This window comes from Drosophila yakuba, chromosome 3R (assembly GCF_016746365.2).
Source record: "Drosophila yakuba strain Tai18E2 chromosome 3R, Prin_Dyak_Tai18E2_2.1, whole genome shotgun sequence".
NCBI classification, from domain to species: Eukaryota; Metazoa; Arthropoda; class Insecta; order Diptera; family Drosophilidae; genus Drosophila; species Drosophila yakuba.
Genome location: NC_052530.2, coordinates 25455093 through 25482484, shown reverse-complemented (window position 1 = coordinate 25482484; position 27392 = coordinate 25455093). Strand labels below are relative to the sequence as shown.

At 41.6% G+C, this 27392-nt stretch overlaps 3 protein-coding genes across 5 annotated transcripts in view; 2 read left to right on the top strand and 1 right to left on the bottom strand.

Annotated features, from left to right (window-relative positions):
• LOC6538319 (RYamide receptor) overlaps positions 1-27392 on the top strand; it is a 58588-nt gene that overhangs the window by 30818 nt on the left and 378 nt on the right. For 2 of the 3 annotated variants that reach the window (XM_039376279.2, XM_039376280.1), the window contains 3 exons: positions 26441-26509; positions 26566-26870; positions 27147-27238. In XM_039376279.2, the coding sequence (XP_039232213.1) occupies positions 26441-26509; positions 26566-26870; positions 27147-27238 (466 nt within the window). The remainder of the gene's footprint in view (positions 1-26440; positions 26510-26565; positions 26871-27146; positions 27239-27392) is intronic. The other variant, XM_039376281.2, reaches the window with a different exon arrangement.
• LOC120321943 lies at positions 9685-15185 on the bottom strand. The gene is made up of 2 exons (XM_039376282.1): positions 13328-15185; positions 9685-13272 (listed from the first exon to the last, which is right to left on the bottom strand). Exons 1-2 carry the CDS (start codon positions 14714-14716, stop codon positions 13264-13266), a joined length of 1398 nt encoding a protein of 465 aa, XP_039232216.1. The 5' UTR covers positions 14717-15185; the 3' UTR covers positions 9685-13263.
• On the top strand, positions 16469-20344 carry LOC6538318 (pupal cuticle protein 36a). The gene is made up of 4 exons (XM_002098809.4): positions 16469-16642; positions 18300-18631; positions 18726-19162; positions 19243-20344. Exons 3-4 carry the CDS (start codon positions 18853-18855, stop codon positions 19758-19760), a joined length of 828 nt encoding a protein of 275 aa, XP_002098845.1. The 5' UTR covers positions 16469-16642; positions 18300-18631; positions 18726-18852; the 3' UTR covers positions 19761-20344.

Here is a 27392-nt window from a genome sequence, read left to right as displayed (position 1 = left end):
ACTAAAAAATGTTCGGGGTCCAAGACGAATGCCCCTAATGGAGATGCCTCAATGGAACACAGCGACTATAGTTCATTTGCGTACACTTCAGATAAAAGTTCTGTAAAAATGATGTATCAATCACATCACCAAGGTATTATGCTTAAAGTTTTTTTTAACGTGTAGCCATGCACAACCTAGTGATATTACCATCTCGCAGTCATTGAGCAAATCAGTGGGGCTGCTCATTAATGTTAGAACTATACGAGCGCATCAAATTGCAGCTGCTACTTTGTCGCATTGCGTATACGCCTCGTATGGCGTATGGCTGCAAATGAATGGGAGACTCAGCTAACGAGCTAACCCGTCGACAGCATTTGGATAATGCAAATTTGTAGCTGACCAAAGATGGTGAACAATTCGTCAAAGTTCAGCGCTGGTTGCGTAATAATTGGAAGTGGCAAATTAACGCAGATTATTTAAAGCACATTTAGATAATTTAAAGCTAATTCATTTCGAGCGACAAGTGCCCCATTTAAAATACCACTGAAAAGTTCATCACTCGTTACAAAGATCATCAGATGGGCCAGCCCAGGGAGTCGAAATGTGTGATTCGCGGCACTTTAACCCCGTTTTCGTGTATCCGCGTTTCAGCCTTCCAACTGAGCGGCTTGTAATTAAAACGTGAACATCGCCTGCCGGGCTTTTATTCATCCGCAGGCCCACACCCTACATGGCAGTCTTTCCCGCCTCCGATTCCAGTTGGTGATGGTGATGGTGATGGCATCAGGTGCACAATGAAAATGCCATGAAGAGTTTCAAATTATGAGTGATTTATAGTGAAACATCTCTAGCAATTATTTACTTATACTTTTAACCGCGCAGACTTTTAACACTATTGAAAATGGACCAACCTTATATAACCTTTGAGTAAGCCTCTTAAAACGTTATAAATGTTATTGGGAATTTTCCTCTGTGCAGCAATCAAATGGAAACCAACAGGTAGCTGGTGTCGGACTTCAGAAATGGCAGACACGAACAATTTAGATTAAGGCGGATTCCCCTGATTCCCCGTGAAGGGAAGGGGGGATGCTGGCTGTACTTTGGAGCCCAATGCTTTCTTATTTCACCCATCGAACCACTCGAGAAAATCCCGCACAGAAATAATTCAAATTGATAAGCCACTGTTAATGGTCAACTCTTAATGACCAGTAGCGACGGCGAAGCGGGTTAACTTGCCTTAGTTTTTGTTGTTATTTGTTACCTCATTGTTGCTTGTGTTGTCGACTGCCATTATCTTTGAGTTGGCACTTTAAACCCGTAATTAGTTTACACTTGCGGTAATTGCGGCATAAATCTTCAGCTCGCCAAGTGTCGTAACATCCAAGTCACACATACTCACATGACTCACATGCGAAGAAATCCCTATCTGGATCCCTGGAGGCGCACGAACAACTTTATATCTGCATCCCTTGCCACACACCACCGACCACCTTCCACCCAGCTCCATTCCCAGCTCCACTCCCATCCCATTGCATCCGATCCCATCCATGCCAACTGCCGCAAAATGATTTGTGGCCTTAAGTGGAGCTCTGAACGTCGTGCTCTGCAGAAAATTTAACAGCACATCGTTGGCTTGTGGACTCCTAAAACATGAAAACCAAAGCAGTTCGTTTGTGCTGAAAATAAAATTTAATTTTGCCAATTTCAAAGTTCAATTTTGAAATTATCAAGAAATATTTCCAAGCTTCTGAATGGAACATAAAGCAATGCAGTACAAATGTTGCAAAAGTCAATACAAGAATGATATGTGCAGAGTTTTGTTGTCTGGCAAGGTAAATAGCATTCTGCCACATAAAGCTTTAAAACAGATTTTTCATATATTGCATTTGGAGTGCAGACACAGTTGGTTGTGTGACTTCTACCCAACAGTTTCAGTTGTCATGGCACTTTCAAATAAACAGCGCCACTGCAAATATCATCTTCATCCCGACTGCAAATAAAAGCATGAGCATGGCTCCCCTGGACAAACGCGCATCCCACTTCTTACGTAGGGGCATTCGTTAGTGGTTCTCATGGCGAAAGTAATATGGCCATATCATGCTTCGGACCTGGCCCATGACACAGCATCTGCCACCCATTCCGCTCCCCGAACAATTGTCTTTGCCGCAGCGGGTGCGTGGGTGGCTTTATGGGTATTGTCGCCCCGTTTTATGGAGCCATGGAGCTATTAAGGTGTCGTCTTTGCGACTGTTGCCACAATTGTCCCATTGTCTGCCAGGTACGGAAATGTCGCGTGCTAAGGGCTTCCCCCGTTTTTGTACATATTTGGCTTAAACGATAGAGTTAATACAATATTGGGGTAACGATTGCTCAAGTTCAGTGGGTTAGACGCACTGGGAATGTGAGTGCAATGTTGCAGCTCATGGGTTATTTAAACCCATATAAAGATCAACATTTTGATATTTTAGCTTTTTAGTTTTAGGAGGAATACTCATACTTAAATTTATAACTAAAATGCTTAAATAAAAGTTACTAAAACCTTGAAGTCTCAGTCCGCAACTTAAGCTCCACAACGGAATTGAATTTCGTTGTAATGGAAATGTTAACAGGATAGATAAAACGAAAGAAACAGCGTAAAATTGGCTGGGAAAATGGTTTAATTTAAGTTTTCTTCGGCCAACCGTCTGCAATGAAATGTGAAAATGTGCGAAAGAAGCTTGCGAAAGTGAAGCACTTTCTCCCGGCTCGAGTTTTCCCGAAAAGTAAACAACGGTTCTGCATATAAGTTGTAGATACAGATACCGAAAACCAGATAGCTGGCAACCGCCGACGGACCACGACACGACCATGCACATCCGTGAGATACATTTGCTGATGCCTTTTAGGCAGCATTGCGGTGCCTGCTCCTCATCGCCTAATTAAAACGTGAGCATTTGCGGGTGATGAGTGTACTGGATAAATGACTTGGGGCACAAGCCACACCGATTCGCCCAGAGGCACGCATATCAGATGCATGTAGATGCAGATACGGATACATTCATGTGGCTAATGCACTCGTGGGGATGCCAGTTAGTGGGTGCCTCGATAATGGAGCGATTTGCATAAATGCGTTAAACTTTTGTGACAACCAGCCACCGGGATGTCCAGTTGCAGTTGCACTTGCGATTGCACAATTCGGTGGATCGCATTGCTGCTCGGATGCATCCGTGAAATACGCTCCAATTCGTTCATTATGTGGTCGCATGGGTGACTAAAGGGCCATTGCCGATGGCCACCACATTGGTCCCACATTATGGGTAAATATGTTGCTTCTTTTCTGGAAATATAAACCTAAGCCCTAAGAACTTTAAATTAAATAATCAAATTTTTTCAAAACTTATTTCTTATTATCTTATTAGCTAAGCCTTAACCAAATGTCAATATCGTATCGTACTCACAGTAAGCTGCAGATTAAATCTAAGCCTGGCGAAGATTTGCCATTAAATGTAACCAATTCGTCTTTACTATTATTTTATGGTTATTAACACGGAAAATTACCAGTATTAAAAGTGTAAAGCAATCTTTCCTGGTCAATTTCTGCCCACGTTTCTATCTGTCTCTCTTCCTGGAGGGCGAAGTCGTGGCCAAATTCATCTGAGAAAGTAGAAAAAAGTGCAAGTATCTTGTACCAACGAATGTGCCCCAAACTGAGTCTCTGGTTTTGTGGTTATGCCAGAGCATTTCCTGACACGTTTTCCCATTCGAAAGGTTAAATGTTGTGCCCGTTTGCTAAGATTTCGCCGGGTTCGCCTCCTTCGCCTTGGCCAGACACTTTTGCGGACTCCGATTGCCAACTGGCAGACCCACAACTTACAACTTACAACTAACAACTTACTGGCTGCAACTGTGGCAAGGTCTGCAAGGTTAAAAGCGGCCAGCTCGTGAATGCGACCACTTGCGGTCACATTTGCAACTGCTGCAAATCCGCGAATCGCAGATAGCCAGCCTCCGGATACAAACCAGTTCCACCAGTGACCTTTTCGTGTCTCGCGCAATTTTCATAAGCCCCTAATCGAGCCGCGTGTCAAGTGCGTGAGTCGTTGCATCTGGCGATGATTAAGGGGCGGGGCAAGTGCTGTAGATCACAGATATATATCTCGAAGCTGCAAAGAAACCTGCCAAATGCTTGTACATTTTTCACAAATTGGGCACGCAAAGTAATGCCACGCATCTGTTGCCATAGGCTGAGGTTTCGACCAGAGGACACATCAAAACACATGTGCGTGTGCCTTCAAGTGGCAAAAAGAGCTGGGAATTAACACTTTAGAGGTCTTTAAATTGCCTTCAATTTTGGGACTTGGTGCGAGTTGGCCTTGCCACAGAATTGTCGGTCGCTCTTTAAGTTTTTTTCCTTTCGATCGTTACGCAACAAGTGATTAGTCCCTTTCACTCCTCTTTCACCCGACCTCCTTTACCTCTTTGGGCCATTGATAATCTTTTCCGCATTTACGATGAAGTCATTTTGGCAAAGGGACAATTATCACCACATTGCATACGAATTCGTGAACGCCCCGATCCGCCGGCCAGCGTCAACATCTCGGACACGTTCGCTCATTAATATTTGCACTGCCAATTGAAGCGGTTTCGGGTTGCCTTAACAACTAAAGTGGAAATGATGACAACACCAGCGGCAACAAACGCCACTCGAGCAACTGCAAAACAAGCAACGCCGGCTACTTTGCATGAATACAAACAGCAACGTGATCTGCAAGTCACAACAATTCGCAGATACTCTATAAGAATGCATATGATATCTGTTACAGAGAAATAGAAATATATAAAAAATAAAACTTTAATTTATTGAGAACACTTTCCTTTAAGTAATTGATTATTTAAACTATATAGGGTATATATGTAGGGTATATATAGGGTAGTAAACATACAGTGCATGCTGAATTAATAATCCAAAGCAAAGGTAGCCGCTAAGTCCACCATTAAATTAAGGCAAATTACGCTTGTAATTGAAAGCATAACGAATAATGCATTGTTCCTTATTACTATTTAATGCATAAACTACTTATAAACTGAATACAAAAAACTAAACTGTGCACAATCATTTAAGAGGCAGTTTAGATTAATTACGAGTTACTGCATGTATCGGCAGCGTCTTCATCTTGGATGGCAGTGCCCAAAAGCGAAAGTTAGCCAGCCAGTTCCGATGGGAATCTCAATCTCTTTGTGGACTGGTCATTTATCTTTGAGTTCAATTTGCGCTTACCCAATCGGTTACGGAGGATTTTGTGGTTGGGGGTGGTGGCGCTGAGGATTCCCATGGAGATATGGTCACGGTTTAGGAGTTGGGGGTGCTGCATCCACTTTGGGAGCCGGTTCATGGTGGTCATCCTTTTTGGCGCGTTGCCACGCGTTTTGCAGTCTCCATAAATCGCCTTGATTATCGCGCCATTCCAATTGACGGCAGAGGTCTCCTCTCATCTTTCATAACTCGATGGCCATTGCATCCTGGAACCGAGTTGCGTAACCAATCCGGCGATGGTCCAATCACAGAGACCACTCTCTTTGGTTTGACTGTCATTTGGCGGCCGTTCTTTCACTTTTCGCTTCGTGCCCTTAATTGATTTTAACAAGTTTTCAGCCTCGGCCGTGTTTATCTTGACATTTTCGTATTTCCCCTGGCATAAAGTGTCTTTCCCCCAGGCCTTCAGTCCCTTCAATCAATCTTGAGATCCCAAGCTTATGGCTTATATTTCAGGCCTTGTGCTCTTGGCCAAAGTGTGAAATTTGAAACCCATTTACGCAAAATACGATTTCTTGTTTTGACTTTTGCTTGTGTAAAGGAAGGTGGTTTAAGCTTTGCTGTCAACTTCAATTACTTTTGCCCAAAGTTGTGGGCTTTCAATCGAAATTTAATAGGAGCAGCATAACCGAATTACTAGTTCCTTGAGAGCTGTTGAAGAACTATTTCAAGGTTTGTTCATAATTCCCAGAGTATTCCAGACCTCTTAAGATCTGCAAAATCTACAGAAGACTACAGTGGATTGCAAAAGACTTAAAGTAAACTCCACTGCCGCACGCAACAATGGAAAGATACAAAGATACGGGGATACAAAACTATCTGCCGCCCGAAAAGTAAAAGGAATCCCAAACACTTCACGCATATTTACGTCTTCGACAGTGCAATTTAAATAATTGTGGTTTCTTCTAGCCACAAGACCGAAGACTTGGCAAATTGCATAAGCCGGCCAATAAAGTTGCGAATCCGACTCTGTGCCTAATGACCATTTGCATTATCTTCTTGCCAAATTACACGGACTTCGCCCAGAGGAACTGGCCACGTATCGAATAGTGTATGGATGGATGTCGTTGATGAATTACGAATATTTCGACAGATATGCAAATATGCGTCTGTTGTGGCTGCCATTGTTGGATCGATGGCCGACAGACTCGCACGTTTTTCCCTTTCTCGGCTTCTCAGCTTTTCTCAGCTTTTCTTTTCTTTTCTTTTCTTCGGGTCTCCGGGTTTTTGGGGCACGTGCAGCTGCTGATGGACAGATATACTCGTAATGATGAAAAATTGCGCCCAGGAAATGCAAAAATGAAATGCAAAGATGAAGAGAAAACACAAAGCGATTTCCGCTGATTTGGGGAAAACCTCTTAATATGACAGACAAAATGATATTTCCATTTAATATGCATTTGCTGTATCCACCCCAAAAACAAACAAATCAACCACAATGACCGCGATCCCACACAATTTAACCCCCGCGGTTCCCACCGCAACCATAAATTACACCGCAATTGGCATTATAAACAGAGTTCCAATCCCCAGATTTCACCTCCATTTCAGCCACATCAGTTTGGGTGGGAGCCGCAGATATTTGAAATTCCGCTCGGCGGCAAGGGAATCAATTGCAATCCGAATGCAATAAAAGTTTGGCACATGCAAATCCAAGTGAGCGGCATGCCCTTATTGGCATACAATGTGTTTTTCTCAGCCATTTTTATGACGAAGAGGACACATCCTTCACACACATGCAAAACATTATTTACCTAATTTAATAATTTACTATTTAATAAAGAATATACAAGGATTGTAAAGCAGTTGGTTTTAAGTTTCAATACATATTTTATACAAACCCTTACATGCCTTATACATACGATTCTCAGCTTTGTCTGTTGCTTAAATTAAAATCAAAGCAAATATTTTGGAAACACCTGATGTAGTAAACCATTACGACTACTCTCTTTTTCTCTGTGCATCGCTGTTGGCTTTAATTATTTCATTAGGCAAAGTTTAACGATATGCATTAAGAGCAGACTGGCGCACAATCAAAGTCGGCAGTTTCTTTTCACACATTTTCGCTTTTGCGAGCTCAGCAGCAGCATCCAGTTTTAGGATTCATTCGAATTGCACTTCATTTGTAAAATTACGCATACGCCACGTTGTGCGCCCGTTTTATGGTCTCTTTTGCATTTATACCCCTGCGCCTCTTAAGCACACAGCGACCCACATTTCTCCGGACTCAGGTGTGAATTTGATTTTAATTCCGGAATTAAGTTGAGTGTTAACTTAGTAACTAGTCTCCCTGCTTGCGTATATAAATGGAGCAACTCCTGTTGAACTTTGAGCTCCGCAGTTACTCTTTCGCGTTGCCAGAAATGCAGCCAAAGTTTCTGGGCTTGCATACCACTTCAAAAGTGATATAGGTGAAATGCGTTCGGTATGTGCGAAAGGTGGCGGATGATTAATGTTCCACACTCGACACGACTTTTCCATTTGTCAGTTGGATAGGAAGCCACCGAAATGCGGTACAAGAACACTACTCGGCAAATTGTAACCGAGTGGTATTGAACTAAAATTGCGTTTATTAAACGGCAACTGTAAATGAAAGAAAAAATGGCGGAAAGTCATGCAAGTTTTTGAGTGCAGACCACAAGAAACAGAAGTATAAGCCAGACATTTCAACGTGTTGCAATTTAATTAACAGCTTGCTAAATAAAAGCAATAAGAATTATGTGTTTACGGAATAGAATGAAGAACGCAAATGTTTCTCATGCTTCGAAAGGTTTTAATTCAATATACATAAGGCAAAACATATTCTTACTTTATTGCATTTCGAAAAATCTGTTCATTGGTATTCACGTAAGTGCAAACAAAACTGGAATGGAAAATTCCTAAACCCTCAAACCCAATGGTTTTGGTTACCAATGGTTTAATCCAATTTCGAAGTGAAATCTGCGCTAGACATCTGTAAATCCAAATCCAATTTAGGTACAATGGGCAAAAGTTTCTTCAGAGACACACAAGAACTTTTAATTGCCGCCTGCAAATGAAGGTTAATGACAAACATTTCAGCTCGTCTCGACTACTAAGACTACTAACCACTCTGAATGGCCCATTCGCTATCGGACATTAACATTTTCATTTGCCGGCGACCTTAGACAATTTGCCGCGCTGCTTGAATTGCCAAATGGCGAACCGTTAAGCGAAAAACCAAAATATATAAAAGCCAACTCTGTGGCAAAAAGTCGTTGACACTAATTAGCATTTAAAAGTGAGCGAGCAGAAACAGAGTTCGAGTAGCAACAAATTCAATTGAATTGAACATCTCGAACCGTTGGACAACCGAACATACAATAAATAATAAGTCTGCAAATCTCGAATCGATGCACCGATGCACCGATGCGACGATACCATCGCGGACAGATGGAAGATGCAATTGACGCGCCGGCGGCAACATACAACACAGAGCAACAACGCAGCCACATGCAACATGCACCAACTGAAGCAACACCAAAAATGTCAAATGTAAAAACGGCAAAACCGTTCAGACGGCTGCAAAAAACTAAAAAAAACTAAAAATAAAAAGCGAGAGAAAAACGCAAAGAGCCTAAACACAGAAACCGCACACAACAATATAAAATTTGCACGCTGCCGTTTGCCTAACAAGCAGGAAGTGTTGCTGGGCAGACTGGAGATGGAAAACCGATGAGGAGGATGAGGTGCTGGCGAGGTGCAGGTGGTGCTGGTGAGGGGGATGATGCCGCCGGTAAAAACCAGCGACAATGGATGCAGGAAGCAACAACTGTCGTCGTCTCAGCCGACTTCCTACCCCACGGGCCCGGCCTCCAAAATCATAAAAATCCCCACTCCACTTCCCAGGGATGCTCCCATATTTTTGCCCATTGCGTGTGTGTTTTATCTTTCAGTGTCAACCTGAATGTATTGCATCTTTGTAACTTTTATGCAACTTTCTGTTGATTCAACGCCCACCGAGGCGTCAGCCCAGTGAACAAAGTTCAAGTCATTGGTATCCCAGATATGCATGTTGAGATGCCTGAGTAAACAAATATCCCCCTGAAATTTTCTGGGCTCACACTTAATATGCAAATGAGTTTATAGTTGCACAAAATTTGAAGTACTTCTACACAAAAACAGATACATGCCAAGAGTTTATTTACAACGTACATTGGAAATTTAGTGGCGAAATAAATTGCGGTTGGTACCAATTTTATTTGGCAAGTCAAATTGTTATTTGAACACGAACAGGGATAAACAATATCTTTTATTGAATCAATGTTACTTCTGTTGCAAAACATATATAGCATCCAATTGTCCAGGTATTACCTGCATTTCAATGCCTTTGCAACGCATTCAAATTACGTCCCACATTACAACTGTAGGAGGCGATTCAAATGCGGCCGTTCTCTCTTCTTGTCACAAACGAAGTGTTCTTTATTTCTTCGTTCCGTTCCTTCTTAGCCTATTACATGTATGTATTGGTGTGTCAGTTGCTGATCGTGCGAACGGGACGCACAAAGTAGTGTCCGTAAGCACGATCTTAACATTAGCGTAAAATTGTACTTAAAACTAAGAGTATGTATATCTAGGACTGTATGTACAATCACTGTGTGTATGTTACGGTAGTGTGCCTGCTTGCTACAATCGGCCATCCTGACCGGAGAGCTCCTGATCTCTACAAACATGTTAACTTTTACTTTTGTTTATCCATGGGCGCATATTTGCTACTGCCCAAACTCCCTTGTATGGAAGTCTAGACTGTTGAAAACCTTCAACGTCCTCCACGACATACCTATCGTTACGCAAAACTTTTGTTATTCTATATGGACCTTTGAACTTGGGGATTAATTTTTTGGATACGCCTATATGCGAGTCGAAATTCTTGATCATCACCAAATCTTCTTTTTCATACTTATAAGGATCTTTCCTTTTCGAGTCTGTTCGTAACTTGTTGTATTCTTGCAATTTATTGATGTTTTTGCCAGCATTTTCTCTAATTTTCTCAAAATTTATGTCATTATTTGTTTTATTTATTTCTTCTAACCTTTCTTTTAAACTATCTATAACTCTGCCTTTTTGAGATACTCCAAACAGAACTTTACTTGGATGTTGGTTAATTGATCTTTGCATTGTATTATTTAACGCATATTCGACCATTTCTAAAACAGTGTCCCAATGCAGTCCTTTGTCTGGTTCAGTTAACTTAGCTATAATGGGACCTATGCTTCTGTTCACCCTTTCGACCTGACCATTAGCCTGTGGAGAACCGGTAGCTATCTTTATGTGTTTTATTTCACTTTCTTTCAAGAAATCTTGAAATTCCCCAGAGGTAAAACATGTCCCGCGGTCCGAAATAATACATTTTGGCCTACTGTAAGCCCTAAAATAGTCCTTTAATGCAACTATTGCTTCCTTTGATTTTGTTGTTTTTGCAGGATATAGTCTTACGAACTTTGTAAACGCGTCTATAATCACTAATATGTGTTTGTTCGACCTACTTTTATCAACAGGACCATAATGGTCTATATGTACTACATCAAATGGAATATTTACTTTGGGAATGTTGTGAAGGAATCCCTCTTCTTTTCCAGACTTTTCAGAATAAGCTATACACTTCAAACAATTGCTAATGTGTATCTTGCATTTCTCTCTAACTTTGGGAAACCAATAGCTTTTTGAAATAACTTCTACCATTTTGTCTATTCCAACGTGTCCTAATTGATCATGATAATTAAACAACACGTGGCTTTCCATTTCGTTCGGTACATAGAATAAGAGAACTTCCTTATCCTTCTTTCGATAAACTATTCCATTACGCATTTCGTAACCTTTGAGTTCTGATTGTTGTAGCTGTTTAGCTATCGTTTTGATCTTCTCGTCTCTGCTTTGACAAATAATTAAATTTTCCTCAAAAGAGTTACAATCAATTGTTAGTATGTTTGTATTTCTACTTAGTGCATCTACGTGCTGCATGCGCTTACCGGACCTATGTTCTAAGATGTAATCATAATCTTGTAGAAACAGCGCCCACCTGGCTATTCTTGGACTTAAATCTTTTTTATTTAATGCTAGAGTAAAAGCACTACAATCTGTGACTATTTTGAACTCAATTCCTTGAAGATAAATCCTAAAACGTTGCAAAGAGTAAATCACCGCGAGGGTTTCTAATTCGAAACTGTGGTACTTTGCTTCAACATCAGTCGTTCGTTTTGAAAAGTAAAATACTGGATGAAACTTATTGTCTTTCTTTTTCTGCATAAGAATAGAACCGAACCCTAAAGCGCTAGCGTCGCAATGTAGTTCTGTTGGATCTGTAGGGCTGTACAATGCTAAAATAGGAGCTTCTAGAAGATTTCTTTTTAATGTTTCGAAACAATCTAACTCTGTCGCACCGAAATCGAATTTTCTATCTTTTCGTACAAGATCGTATAAAGGTTTTGCCTTTGTTGAAAAATCTTTTACAAATCGTCTAAAGTAGGAGCACAACCCCAGAAAACTCTGAACTTCATGAGTTTTTGTCGGCATTGGAAAATCTCTTACTGCTTGCATGCCTTTTGAATCTGGTTTAATACCATCACCTGATATTACATATCCTAAGTACTTTATTTCACTTTGAAGGAATTCGCATTTGTCTATTCTTAATTCCAGTTTGTTATCTACTAATCGCTTAAACACTTCTGTTAGTATTTCTATATGGCTTTTACTATCTTTTGTTGCTATCAAAATATCGTCCATGTAAATGAGGACCTTGTCCTCTTTCACCAAATCTGCGAAAATTCTATTTACAAATCTCTGAAAAACTGCGGGGGCATTTCGTAAGCCGAACGGCATTCTGAGCCATTCGTACTGTCCCATAGGTGTAGTGAACGCGGTGTATTTAATTGAGTCCTCGTGCATATGCACGTGAAAGAACCCGTTTCTAAGATCTAATTTGGTGAAAATAACTTTTTCAGAAAGTTTATCAATAAGGTCGTCTATCAATGGAGTAGGGTAGTTGTCTTTTAGCATGTTTTTGTTGAGAGTTCGATAGTCAACGCACATTCTTAATTCTCCTGACTTTTTCTTAACTAGAACAATTGGTGATGCATATTCTGACTCGCTTGCACGTATAATCCCGTCTTTTAAGTAATCGTCTAATAAATTCTGAACTTGACTTTTTTCTGCATATGATAATCGCCTTGGAGGATAATTGAATGGTTTTGTGTTGTCAAAATTAAGTTTCATTTCCCATTTTACTGCTGGGATTTCTGGACGTTTCGCATTCACATAAAGTTTATCAAATACGTCTATTAATCTGTTTCTTAGATTCGATTCACACTTCTCGTTAATATTTAACTGACTGCATTCTATTGGATCGGGGTATTCAATTGATAGTATTTCTAATCCGTCATAAGGACTACTTGTTTTGCTCTCATTTCCATTATTTATATTAATTGAACACTTATTTCCATAATTTTTGACATTAGCCACGTCATTTTCAGATTTTCTATCATTTAAACCATTATCTTCAGAATTTTCATTATTTAAAACAGCATTTCCGGAATTTGAATCATAATTTTCACAATATCTATCGTTTGCAATAAAATTTTCAACATTTCTATCATTTGAACGATCATTTTCACAATGTCTATCATTTGCAATAAAATTTTCAAAGTTTCTATCATTTAAACAATCATTTTCGCAATGTCTATCATTTGAACTATCTTTTTCCCTAACAATCTTAAAATTACTAATTTTCATAAAATCTCTTCCCAAAACTGTTCCATATGCCATCGATCTGTCTGTCACAATTAGTAACTCAAAATTTAGAATTTCTTTATTGATAATAACGAAACATGATATTTTTCCAATTATATCTAAAGGGCTACCGTTTAAGCCAAAATAATTTTTAAGAATCTTTCCATTTAACGTAATATCTTCCTTTTTCAAAATTTTTTCGACGTATGACTTCTTTATGAAACTAATTGGACTTCCAGAATCGATTAGGCATTCTAAAAACAGGCATTCATTAGGTTTTGAACTAAAATAAATCTTAAACGGTCTTACATATTCGTTGTCGGATACGAACTTCCTCTCAGTGCAGTTGTACACCAGATGATCCTTACTGCCACATGCGTAGCAGGCTCCATACTCGCGCTTGGGCTTGCGGCAGTCGGCGGCGAAATGCCCAACAGCATTGCAATTGAAGCACCTTTTTGGAGGCGCCGAACCAGGTTCCTTATCGAACGAAACCTTAACACGTCCAGCCGGAGAAAGTAGCGGTTTACGTAACGAGACCTTGGCAAATGCGTGCAACATCTGCGCAGACGAATTAAAACAGTGCATGTGTGCCTGTTGTCGTAGAAGGGAGTCGGGAATCCCTTCAATGATGTTGTCGATTAGCTCCTCATCGTCTATTCGAATCTGTGTAGCCAACAGCGTTTTTTCTTTGAAGTATGTGGAGAAATCTTCCGACGGTTTCCACTTGCGCTCTTGAAACTTGCGTCGAGATATTATTTTGCTCTCCTTACCGTGGAAAGCTTCACCAAGTTGAAATAGAAGTTCTTGAACCGGCAAAGTCAGCAAACGTTCCGAAGAGTGCAACCAAATTTGAGCATGGTCCTTCAATTTGGACATCACTAGCATGCGAATTACATCGTCGCTTAGTTTAAACATTTTTGAGACCGCGTTGAGCTGGGCGACCCATGTGGTAACATTGAGTTTGTTGTTAGAAGCACCGTCGAATATCGGAATCATTTCCTTGGCCATTGCTAGCAATGTTTGTTTATTTACAAATGCTTCCTCCGATCTGGCATCTCCGCCAGCGACTTCTTGATCTTGAGTGGCATCCTTGTGTTGATTTGGTTTGGCAACACTGCTTCGAATTAGTGGGGTAGCCTTGTTATGACCCGATGTGGCAGCGCTGTTTTGATCCGATGTGGCAGCGCTGTTTTGATCCGATGTGGCAGCGTTATGGCGTCGAGCAGATTCCAATTTCAACATTTCGTTTTCCAATTGGAGCAGCCTTAGTTGACGCTGCATGGCGTCGAACTGCGTAGAAACTTCTGGAAAATGTTCCTCGCGTGCCAACTCCGAATCGCGATGATTGGTAGATGTTGAGGGCCTGGCGTCGTCATGAACATTCATGCTTTCAGCATTGGTGCAGTGTTCGCTGCTTGGCGGCACCACTCCAGCGGCGGCGTCCTCGATCATGCTCCTTGGGCTTTCCATGTCGACCTCTGGTGCTGACTCTCCGACGATTTCGTGCTCCAAATCATTGTTAGCGATTTCGCCTTCTAATTCGCCAATCACCGGGCAAACTCCTCGGGCTTCTGGGGGCACACCGTTCAATCGCGCCGCAAGCGTGGCCTTGTTACCGCTTTTCTGCATGCTGAGCTTTTCACACCAATTGCGCAGTTCTGCTGCTGTATAATCGTCCGCACCGATGGTTTCCATTTGATTATATTTAAAGATATTGTTTTTACTTTGCTTCGTAGGTTGAGTTTTTTGTGAAAAAAAAAATTCACAGTAATCCCACTTCTGAATTTGTAGGAGGCGATTCAAATGCGGCCGTTCTCTCTTCTTGTCACAAACGAAGTGTTCTTTATTTCTTCGTTCCGTTCCTTCTTAGCCTATTACATGTATGTATTGGTGTGTCAGTTGCTGATCGTGCGAACGGGACGCACAAAGTAGTGTCCGTAAGCACGATCTTAACATTAGCGTAAAATTGTACTTAAAACTAAGAGTATGTATATCTAGGACTGTATGTACAATCACTGTGTGTATGTTACGGTAGTGTGCCTGCTTGCTACACAACTTACTGAGTTAAGCACTTCAGTACACTAAATTTCACACAGTTGACTTTACTCCAATTTAAACGCTTTTTATCGTCCCAAAGGCATTGTGATCCCCATTGACTGTTTGGCAGCCTCAGTCGACCGACTGCTTATTTTTAGCCGCATTGTTGAGCGTGAGATTTATCGCCAGCTGCGGTTTCTTTTTGGCCTTTTGGCGATCGGCGCGCTTTTGGCGCTTTTTTCCCAGCGGCATTCGGAAGTTGAATGAAAATCGTTTAGTTTGGGGGAAAGGAAAGCGCACACTCACACTTAAACTACCAGATACCCTTTGTCTTTATTGTGCTGTAAAATCCGTTAGTAGTTTTTTTATTTATTAATATATTTGTTGAAGAAAAAAATACATTGGTGTTAACCATATTAATACAACAGATGTTATTAAAATGAAAATCACGTCTTTAGGTAAAAGACCTTTTTTATGGTCTTATTGGCATATCTTGACTTAGAAGTGAACCACAGACAGCCAAGATGTATTTTTTTACATCTAATAACCTACAGGATCAATACAAACCGTTTTTAGGGTGATGGAAAAATTTTTTTTTTTGCAAAATTTTCATTTTTTATAAGGGGTACCATCATCAAAATTTGCAAAAAAAAAAAAAAAAAAAATTTTAATTTGAATGCAATTTTAAAGAGAATGTTTATCTTGGCTTATCAAGGTATGGGATTGCATATTTCGAGTTTTTTTTTTGTATAGTTAAACCATTTTTCAGGGTATTTTGGGTATACGAATTCCAAGACTTGCGCATTTCAAGGCGACCGCTTTTCGTGGACTCGGATGTGAACTCGAACTTGGATTGCAGCTCCGATTTGCATTCCCATCCATGGAGTGACATTCGGAGGCAGCGGAGATGCAGATTGAATGCCCACTGGTTGCTCCTTGGTGGCGGGTGCTGTTGGCCAGGCATTGAATTCGGTTTAATTCGGCTTTTCGGCACTTTGGGCTCTTTCAATTCGATTTCGTTGATGTAGATTCGTTTCCCAGACCGAGCAATTTATTGCAGCCTCGAGTTTGTCAATACACGAAAAATCGCTCGACGCTCGTTAGCCAAAACAGTGTTTGCATATGGCAACTGTTGCTCCTGGCTCAACTTGGCCCGAAGAAATGGCCTTTTTTTTTGTAGCTCTTTTTGGTTATGCAACCACTGAGAGCGATTCAAGGTGAAATCGCAATAGGAAACACTACCCGGCTGACAGCTGACTGCAGTTGCGTTTTAATTTTTATTATTATTATTCCTAAGAGCGCGAGTTTGAGCCGACATCCTCCTCACTTGCATCAGAAGGCGGAGTTGCGTTTTTCCCCCCACCAGGTGGTAATTACACACACCCAAGCCACAAAGTCGTTTGTCAAGTGTCGTTTATGAATTGCCGTGATTCATGGGCACTCGAATTTAATTACCGGGATTGGAGAAATGCTCATACCATTAGCTGATAGAAATATGAGTAATCGAGTGGGCATGAAAACAGTGTCAAACAAAACTGTGATGTGTCCAAAAGTGAAATACACTTATTGATTTTTGATTTTAAGGTGAGAGGTGTTTTGAGCCATAAAAGTGTTAATGATATGTCCATGTCAACTACTGTTTGCTTCTATATTTATTTGAGTCGTTACTGTACCACCCAGTGTTTATTTTACGTCCCAATTCGTTCCCCCTGAATATGTTTCTTATTTCTTATTTCATGTTTTATGTCTTTATGCTTGTATGCCCCACTGATGGTTTTTTCCCCAACTAGTCTTTTGAAGCTGCCGCCACAGAAAAATTTAAAAATCGCATCGAATCGCACAATAAAAATGCTGACCCGAAAACTGACATCTAATTGAATAAGTGGTGGTTTGCATTACACTCTCTGTCACCTTTCGCTGCTTTGTATTCGGTTCATTGAACGTTAAGTTGGTTCGAACTGATGGACCACTTCATTAAACTTAACACAATTAGCCGCCTGAATACGAAAAGTGGCAGTGGAAAGAAATAAATTGGCTTTAATAACATTACCTGCATTGATAAAAAACATTAAACAGGATTTTATTTTGTTTACAAGCGTGAATTACGCAATACATCACATCATTGAGCCAGTTGTACACACAAATAAATAATAGTTGTAGAAAAATAACAAACTTAATAAAACTTGAGGATTTATTTACAGCTTAAAAATGATAAAATAATGATTTATCCGTTGGCAGAATGAGACTCGAAGTCTACTGTATTTTGTACATATTTTATCTTAGAAACTAATGGTCGTTAATTCTTAGAAAATACTATACTACTCAACAAAAGATACAAAATTTCGACATACTTAATCGCGGAAAAGTATATGTTTCAAGTAGTGTGAAATATGCAACTGTGAGCCGAAATTTGGTAACCTCGCATTATGCACCATTCCCCTTATGGTTTCAAAAACAAGAGCCAACATTATTTGTGATTTATTTGCCATGGCTCAAACCCCAAGGATGTCTGGCAATAAATACGATCCCGCCTGGCAATTACTTTCGCACACCAGACACGGCCAACCCAGATATATATCTTTATCTATACGGAGAATCTACGGATCGTAGGCCTCGCACAGTGGCACACTTACACACACTCGCTGTCACAATCACAATCACACTCATTCACTCTGCCATCCATCATGGCACGTATTCGCATTTGTCGTGCGAGGGGCAGGGAAATTGGCTACTCCCCCCTCTTAGAAAATAAAACACAATGCCGGCCCAGAGATCCACAGACAGACATCAAATTATTCGAAATTGCCATTGTTTGCAGAGTGGAGAGACTTGCGAGCTTGGGGGAGTTTTCCTACGATTTTCACTTTCGTTGAGAGCAGAAGCGTGCAGAAATTTTCCAAATTCGACCCCACAAAAAAAGCCTCCGCTCGCCAGGCCAGCTGACGCTGAAGTGAGGGATCGGTTTTAACCCAGCAGCGGCAGTGGCAGCCCAGCGGCGATGAGAGCGAAAGTGCACGACACTGGGTCTCGACTTGGCCAAAAAATGTGTGGCCAAAACGAGACGCTCAGTGAGAGAGAGCTCTCCAGCACATCCGACAGCGGGAAATCGGCGGTGCTGTAATAAGTTGATTGTGCGGTAATTTCGGTTTCACTTGCCATCCCACACAGACACAGACACAAACAGACGGTAACCCCACAGATACAAGTAAGCATGCAGTTAAAGATACAGATACTTTTGCAGACAAATACGGATACACAGAGACACAGACAGATGGCCAAGACAGCGCCTCATTATTGGCCAGCTCGCCACGCATGCGCAGTGCCCAGAAAGCAAAGTCGCATCATCATCACCATCTCCATCGCCATCTCCATCTCCAAAAACGAACAAACCCAAGCCGAAACGGCGACCCTCTCGCGGATACAACAACTGCTGATATTGTGGTAGTTGTAGTGGTGACGTGCATCTGGCTGGATTTCTGTATAAATTGGTGATGCGGCTGCAGTGGTTCGTCAGTGAAGCATTTGATTTGGTCTAATAAACAGCAGCCAAGTGCAATCCGAGGATATAGCAACGTGAGGCACCTCAAGCTTTTGAGTTAACCCAATCCGTATAACTGAATCCCCGTCTTGTTTCTGTTCTTCCCAAACTAAACATACTAAACCACAGACCGAGGATTACTGTGGAATAGTGCCGAGTGCTTAAGTGTGTGCGTTGTGAACGAATAAGCCGTGAATCCGCATCCCCATCTTATATCCATTACCCATACGCACCGTTGACCCGTGATTGTTTAGCCATGAAAGCCTTCATCCTAATGTCCTGCCTGGCGCTGGCCGCCGCTCGTCCCGAAGCCGGATACAACTACAACCGTCCTGGTGGCGGCGGTGGCTCCGGCGGTGGCATTGGCGGTGGTATTGGCGGTGGCATTGGCGGAGGATTCGGCGGCGGTTCCGGCGGAGGATTCGGTGGCGGATTCGGCGGTAGCAGCAGCGGAGGATCATTCAGCAGCGGCGGAGGCGGTGGCTTCAGCAGCGGCGGTGGTGGTGGAGGAGGCGGCGGATTCGGCGGTGGATTCGGAGGCGGCTCCGGCGGAGGTTTCGGTGGAGGTGCGTGTCTTTTGTGCACCCAAGATCACATCCGATTGTAATCGCAATTTAACACAAAACATAATGTTATTCATCCACAGGCGGCAGCATTGGCGGTTTCGGAGGCGGCGGCGGCGGCGGCGGCGGTGGCACCACCTTGGTGCAGAAGCACATCTACGTGCACGTGCCACCACCAGAGCAGGAAGAAGTGCGCCAGCGCCCCAACCTGCCCATTGGCCAGTCCCAGAAGCACTACAAGATCATCTTCATCAAGGCCCCATCGCCACCATCGTACCAGGCTCCGGTTATTCCCCTGCAGCCTCAGAACGAGGAGAAGACTCTGGTCTACGTGCTGGTGAAGAAGCCCGAGGATCAGCAAGACATTGTCATCCCCACGCCCGCACCCACGCAGCCATCGAAGCCTGAGGTATACTTCATCAAGTACAAGACCCAGAAGGATTCGAGCGGCATTTCTGGCGGAAACTCGGGCTCTATTGGTGCCGGAACCGGCGGTGGTTACAACACTGGCGGCGATGGTGGCTTCAATGGAGGAGACAGCGGCTCCATCTCGGCCCCGTCCAGCAACTACGGACCACCTGGAAAGTCCGGACCCTACTAAATGGATCTTCAACCCATCGAGAACTCAAAATTGCGAACTTCGAACTCGGCCCAAACTGCTGACTAGTCCTGTCGTTGACATGCCCCCAAAACTCTCACTCGAGTACACCACATCATCCACATCACATTAACCACCTCACGATCTTCGACCACCATGTGTCCCCCAATTATCTCAGACCTACATCACTCCCTTCAAAGGGGGGGCGGCACTTTCGCCCACAACTTTTGTACATAATACGTTTCCATTCTTCCAATCCTTTTTTCACTCACTTTGGCTATCCACCTGTCGCATCAGTACATTTTTCACCTTCAACCAAATTGGAGTCTAACCTTCAGTCCTGCCTGGAAAATTCTATTAGCTAATAGGCGACATGTGCGGGTTCCTTGGATGGGAACCTCATCTGGCGCCCGGAAGAGCGAATGATGATGATGATGATTTGTAGCAGAAGATGATTTAGCGGGGCCTGACTTGCTCCATACATATAAATACATATACTTTAATTATACTAGGCTTAAGTACGTTATGCACAAATAAAAAAACAACGGTGACAAAATTACGAAAAAAAAACTCCTTAAGATATTCTCATTTCACACTCTCTAAGCTAAATGGCACTTAGTAGCCAAGGGAACAAGGGAAATTATTCGCTGACCCTACCATTCCGCTCATTTTCCATTTTCCCTCAACTAATTAACCTCTTGAAAAGGGTACTTTTGACATCGGAGGGCAGTGAACTAATTAAAAAGTAATTTCTCGCACTTATTCGCATTGCTTCTGTTTTCTTTTTCGACGGATTTCACGCATTTCTGTTGTTTTATAGTAACAAAAAAAAACCCAGCTGACCAGCAATTTATATCCTTATAATTAATTTAAATCGTTTGGCCAAGTTTTCATTTAAACTTTGCTGTGGAGAGTGTATCTCCAGTTGCACAATCTCCTAAAGTTGGTCTTTCATATTATTCAAAGTTTTCAGGGAAGAGGCAGCAAGATCGTTTGCCTCAAGTTAATGACAAACTGTTGCTCTGTTTTCTTCCCCCTCATTACCAACTGCTTTCAAACCCTCCAATTTGCCTTCGCTTTATTTTCTTTGTGAATTTCTGTTTATTTTTTTAATTTTGATTTTTTTTTTCTGCCACAATGTTTTAATGCCTTAAGTATACAGACAACTTGGCATTGTCATTGCCGGCCGAGCTTCTTCCTCTCATTTTCGCGCAGCTTTAGCACTTTCACTTCATCGCGAGTGTTCCTGTTACCGTTAACCCATATCAGCCTACTCTTTATTGCAATAATTAATATAATTCAGATGAAGTTGAGGTTTCTCAGGCTTTCCTAATTATTAAACATAGTACTATAAGCAATGTAAACACGAGCTTAAAATAAATATATTTTCATTTCTTGGGTACAACAATGGTTAACTAAGCTATTACTGGCCAATTTATTTAATGAATAGTAAAGAAATCAGAACTGTGCCCATGTATATATGAACAAAAGGACTTCGAGAGAAGGCAAACAAACCTGATGTATAACCCAAATGGGTTAACCAGAAATGGGTGTCTATTTTTCCAAGGGGCTCAGCTCAATTCGGCGTGCTGTGTGCCGCTGCCTTTGTTCCCAGCCTCATATTTCACTGGCATATGCTTCGCTTCCGCCTGTCTGGGCCAAAAATGAACCGCTGCTGTTGTTTTTACCATGACTATAGGTTTACCCATAGCTTTTGCCCGCGCAATCAATGGCAATCCGTCATACAAAAGCGTCGCCCTGCGGCACACTTTACTGGAAATCAGACGAGACCCTCAAAAATCATATTCAAATTAAGGAAAAGCGAGTACACATTCTTTAATGTTGCATATATATTTGATGGTGAAGTGATAGGTGATGTGATGGCAAAGTTTGTTAGCAAGAGGCTCTTCAATAAGCCTAATTAATTCCTTTTCGTACACGTGCGTTTCTCCTTGTCAGGATATTCCTAGTTGGCTCGTAAAAAAGGAAACGTGTTGCCCGGCTGGCCAAATGGCCAAAACAGGACAAACTGTGGAACAGAAGGACCGTAAACAGGACTTTGCATGTGGGAAATTGGCCGGAAAAAACTGCTATTGTGAATGAAGTGGCCAATGAATTGAACCTGTATAGATCCTGCCCAAAAATAGGACATGACTGGATGCAGTTCGGAAATTTGAAAAGTTTCTAAAGCCGCAACATTTCTGTAAATTGGTGCACTTTCCTTGTCGATGGAAATATCCTTTCACTTAATTACCCACAGTCATTTGCACTTTAAACCCATTATTTGCATATACATGACGTATTTTAAACTTAGTATAATAAAGATGAAAAGCAGGAATGTAAAAAACAAATTCAGAATAATGCGAATGGGAAAGCTTTTGAAATATACAAAATAAATATATGTATGAGGGTGGGCCAATTTATGGGGAAAATAAAATCTTTAAAATTCAATTTGTCGGAGAACGCAAAGCAAGCATAAAGAGATTTTGTTGCACGGACACTGGGAAATACATTATTTTATCATAACCGACAAACGTTTCCCCTCCCAGTCACAAAAAATATACGTATATACTGCGGCTCAAGCAAACATTTTTATGACCTTTACTTTTCACCCGGTGGGTGTGTTGTTTCCTTTTCTGTGTGTTTTTTTCCATTTCCACGCCCACAATAAATCGCAGCTGAAGCGCTTCCGAGAGGTCAAAGGCAAAAGGGGGGCAGAAATTGTGAGGTTTTAGGTTCGCACTTTCGGTTGCCGCGTTTAATTGACAACGCTGACAGGTTTATGACACTTTGGGCGCTTTAATTAATTGTGCGTATTTCTGCCACGCCCCTCTACTCAACGAAGGCGTTTTGGTTAATTATAATGTATGTATGTAGGTCGTAAAAGTAAAAGTGGGCTAACGGACCTGGGAAGATATGTACAATAAAGCGGAGTATCCCTCAAAACCCGACAAAATATTTCCGTCTTTGACTTACGTTGGTTGTTTGTCGTCTTATATGGCTTATAGGGAATCGCGAGGAAAAATAGCACTCATTTGCCTGAAAAGAAAATCTCCTTGAAAATGGTAAATCCATTGCTTGTTCTTGGGACTATAAATCGCATAGCTTATAATTGCGGCAAAGAAAAGTCCATTTGGCACTCCGTCTGTTTACTCCCATTTCGTGTTTTGGTTTTATTACTATATTGGATTATTTTTTATGACTGGATTTTTACGGCTTTCTTGTCGTGGTCATTTGGTTATTGTACTCAATTTATTTGCTTCACAAGTTTAGGAAACCGTAAAAACGCAGCTTTAACATTAGCAGCTCTTAAACTTTTGAGTTGGATCACTAAAGATATTATAAATAATGATCATCCTTTGATAGCTGTGCTGAAATGTAATGATCCAATTTAATAAAGCAACAAATCAATTTTAAAAAGTCATCTGAAAGCTTAAAATATTTCATTCACATTGAAATCAAAAGTAAAACCGCATTTTGTAAGGCGAGGTTGCAAAAAGGGCCAAAACTTGGGCTGTAATTTGCCGTGTAAATTAGTAGCTGATTAGTTTGGCTGCCGGCCAAGCGAAATGTTTAATGACCGTTTGATTTTGGCCATTTCACGGATAACAACTTGGGCGTTGGGTGTGCACCTCAACTGATTTTCGGGTTGTGGCTTTTAAATTACCAAAACTATTACCAACTAGGACCCCTCCCTTTTTTTCTGTCATTTTGGCAATTGCTGGGCAATTAAAAGCTGGTTCAATTACCACATCGTAAGACATGCGGGTGCCCAAGGGTCAATTGTTATTACCTGGAATTGGTCAAGATAACTTGGGGCACGAGCTAATCGATAAGTGAATTGGATTGATTAATGGTTGTAAGCTTCAAAATTCGTGCTTTACCCTTTTATTGATCCAATTTTCGTTCGCGGTTGTTATTATTTTATACCAAACTTTTTAGGACCCGGTTTTCTACTCCCACGCAAAAGAAAGATTTCCAATTCAGCAGCGTTGTGAATACAGTTTTTTGCTTTTAATTTGCAGCAAACTGTGTTTGCTTACTGTCCATTCGCATTCAGTGTCATTAGGCTAAGTGACGGAAAAAAGCTCCAAATAATAAAAACTAAGAGGCTTGTCAAAAAAAACGCAGTCAAACGCGTTACCACGCCTTTTTGTTGTTATTTAAGTGGTGTTATTTTTGCTGATGAAAAACTTTAATAACATCCGGAAATAAATTACGACGAACAAAATCTAAGTTATGCCTTTAGCGATTTTATTTATAAAAGAAAACATGTAAACAAGGTAAATTAACCATACTTAACAGGCTTTTGGGCGTCCTTGCCAAGCAACACTTCATTAATAAATCAAGCAAAAAGGACCCAGAATTAGGAACCATTTGCCTGAAGCGTACGTGTCCGGTAATTTAATTACCGAATTACTTTGGAGAAAGGAACTGGAATAAAGTCCGCTTTGTGCCCCATCACAACCTTTCTATTCCACTCGAAATGGAGCTCTCACTTTCTACCTCATTGTAGCAGATTCGTCGGATCCAAGCCTCATTTGTCAGCCTAAGACTTTGATGGCCCAGTTCCAAAAGCTGCCCGCTTTGATTTTGTGGGTGTGAATCCAAAAATATTTTGATGAATTACAACACGGCTGTACTGAGCCACAAACATGAGCTCATTTTTTATGTAAGCCCAGACGCGGCATAAACTTTTGATGGGCGGACTCAGCCTTAGCCACCAACCGGTTCAAAACCAAAACAAATCACCGAAAAAGCCAAGTGCCTTGTGATTGCAGCTAATGCCGGCAGCCTCCGCAGCCGGCAATTAAGCCATGGAACTGTCACGCTCAGGTGGCCAAAACAAACTGCCAAAATAAAGATGAAACTAGAGCCGCGGGCGCAGAAAATATAGCCGGCACATATGACATATGGCCACAGAGTTAGCACTTCAGTCGGCCGCGGCATAAAGACTTCTCCAGACGCCAGATGACGTTGCAGTTTCCACCCACCGACAACGAGTGCACTAGAAAAACATTCCATAAAATTTAAGAAATATTCATATTTTAAAAAACCATTTACAAACACACTATTTTTTTTCTGTGTGGGGGGCTAGGGAAAGTTGATGCCAGAGTTCATCCGTCTGCAGACACACGTTGGGGCCAAAGGTCACAGCTGGCGGAGACGCGTGTCCAGGCGTCAGGGGAAAAGCAGCATGAACGAACATATTTGTATAAACATTCATAGACGAGCTTGCTTGGGCGCACTCTGTTTGCTCCTCGTGTTGCTGCTTTGACGTCCAGCAACGCGGCGTATACTTAATGTTGACATGGTTCACACTTCCCGGCTGGATGGCCAACAAACGAGGCATTAAAACGAATCAAATGGCCGCGTTGAGCACTCGTTTACTTTGCCCAGCAACTCAAGTGTGTAACGGGTAACTGCATTTGAAATGGGAGAATCGACCGACAACAAAGGCGGCCAATAAAACGACTTGGCGGGTTCATAAAATGCAACTGCCAGCTTGTCCAGCGGAAAACTGCCGCCAGATGCACCCATCTGACATCAGAAAAATGTCGTACACCGAGATTCGCATCCACAACGAGTATGGAATCAGTTCATAGTCCCCTGCGATTGAGCAAGATTCCATTTATAGTGGCTTTGCCCGCCGATTATGTCATAATATTTGCATGCAAATTCGATTCAATTTCTATCCTTGCAAGTCTGCTTTTTAAGAACTCATCTCTGATTTCATCATCTGCTGATTTTGCATCAACAGGCTTCATCTGTCTGTCTTGCAAGCAAAACTTTAAAAGTACACTCAAATAAAAAGAATTGAATATGGGCATATTACTGTTTGTAATATCCTTGGATAAACAATTCGCACAATTAGTTAAAGCATTTTATGCTATGAGGCTTTGAAATATTTTTTTGTTTAGTGTAAGATACTCCAGATGTGTAAGCTGAACTAAACATCTCAATCGTGGCTTTGTTTCATGCCGTAAAACTTTATGTCTAGTTTTTTATTTAGGTGGTCACGTTAAAGAGACGTGGCCACCGAGTTCATTGTTAAAGTAAACTAAGCCACCATATTCTTAAATCAGTTTCTGGTCGATTTGCAATCAAAATTCCCCTTAATCTTCTTGTATATGTGAATTAAAGACCCGTGACTCACTTAATGAAATGATTTTTTCAGATATATAGAATATCCTTTAAATATGACGTTTTTTCTGTTCACTGACTAGTAAACAAAACTCAAACGGGGGAAAAGTTTTATAGGTAACTTGCGTGTCAAATAGCGAAGTAAAATTTATGATAACTCTGTTGAGAAAGGGGAAAGTTTTCGCCGCCTAAAAGTTTGCACATATCATGGCTTTACATGTAAAATTTGCTTGCGAAGCTCCAAGGAAACCTTATTTCCTAAACCTTATGATGCTACAATGAAAATAAGTTGCAATAGGCCATAAAAGCGAGGCATTACCCCCCTATATAAATAAACTTGAACTGGATGGTTTTTATGTTTTATGGGGGGAATGGCAAACAACAGAGTTTACGGCTCAACAGTCTGGGAAGCGGAGGTCAAGGTCGTTGAGCCATAAAAGCAACGGAATGATTCGCAAAGTTCACGACCGCATTAGTCCTATAAATAGACTCGTACTTTCAGTGTCCTTAAATTAATCGCCCCCCTTCTCCACTTGCAGATGGTCAAGATGATGCTGATGGTTGTGGTTGTGTTCACCAGCTGCTGGCTGCCCTTCAATATTTTGCAGGTGGGTTCTACGCTTCCTGTGAAAGTCAACCTTTACCTTGGATATATTTTCTATAGCTTTTGCTGAACGACGAGGAGTTCACGCACTGGGAACCACTGCCGTATGTGTGGTTCGCCTTCCACTGGCTGGCCATGTCGCACAGCTGCTACAACCCGATCATCTACTGCTACATGAACGCCCGTTTCAGGAGCGGATTTGTCCAGCTGATGCACCGTGTGCCGGGCCTGCGTCGCTGCTGCTGCCTGAATCGCCTTCTGCGGAGCGGTGGCGATCGCATGAACGAAGCTTCCGGTGAGATGCCCACGAAGTACCATCGCCAAGTCGGCGATGCCCTACTCCGGAAACCCAAAATACGCATTAGGTGCCAGGCCCTTCACTTAGTATCCGTTTCCGTTTCTGTTTCCGTTTCCGTATTCGTATTCGTATTGTTGCGATTTTGATTCATTAAAAGCCAGTTGGAGATCATCTGAAATCCATTGTCCTTAGTAACCATAGTTTCTGTCGTTTTTCTGTAGTCTTGCATGACACACTACCGCATGAATAGCACCAACTGCATCTTCCCGTTTACTAGTTTTAAGTCATAAATCATTTTCTAACATTTTCCTCTCGTTTCCACGCACAACTGGCGATAACAAAGGAACGGGTCCAGCACTTCACCTCAATCGAATGAACACATCCACCACCTACATCAGCGCTCGTCGAAAGCCACGAGCGATTTCTTTGCGAGCGGTAAGTTGAGAGCTTTTTAAGAAGATTACTTTAGAGATATAATATCAAGTATCACTGAAATCTGCATTTTATTGAATGTGAAATATCGATATCATTCCGGAATGAAAACAATAATCAGTTTCCGATTTACTTTTCAAAATTTTGCTACATTTTT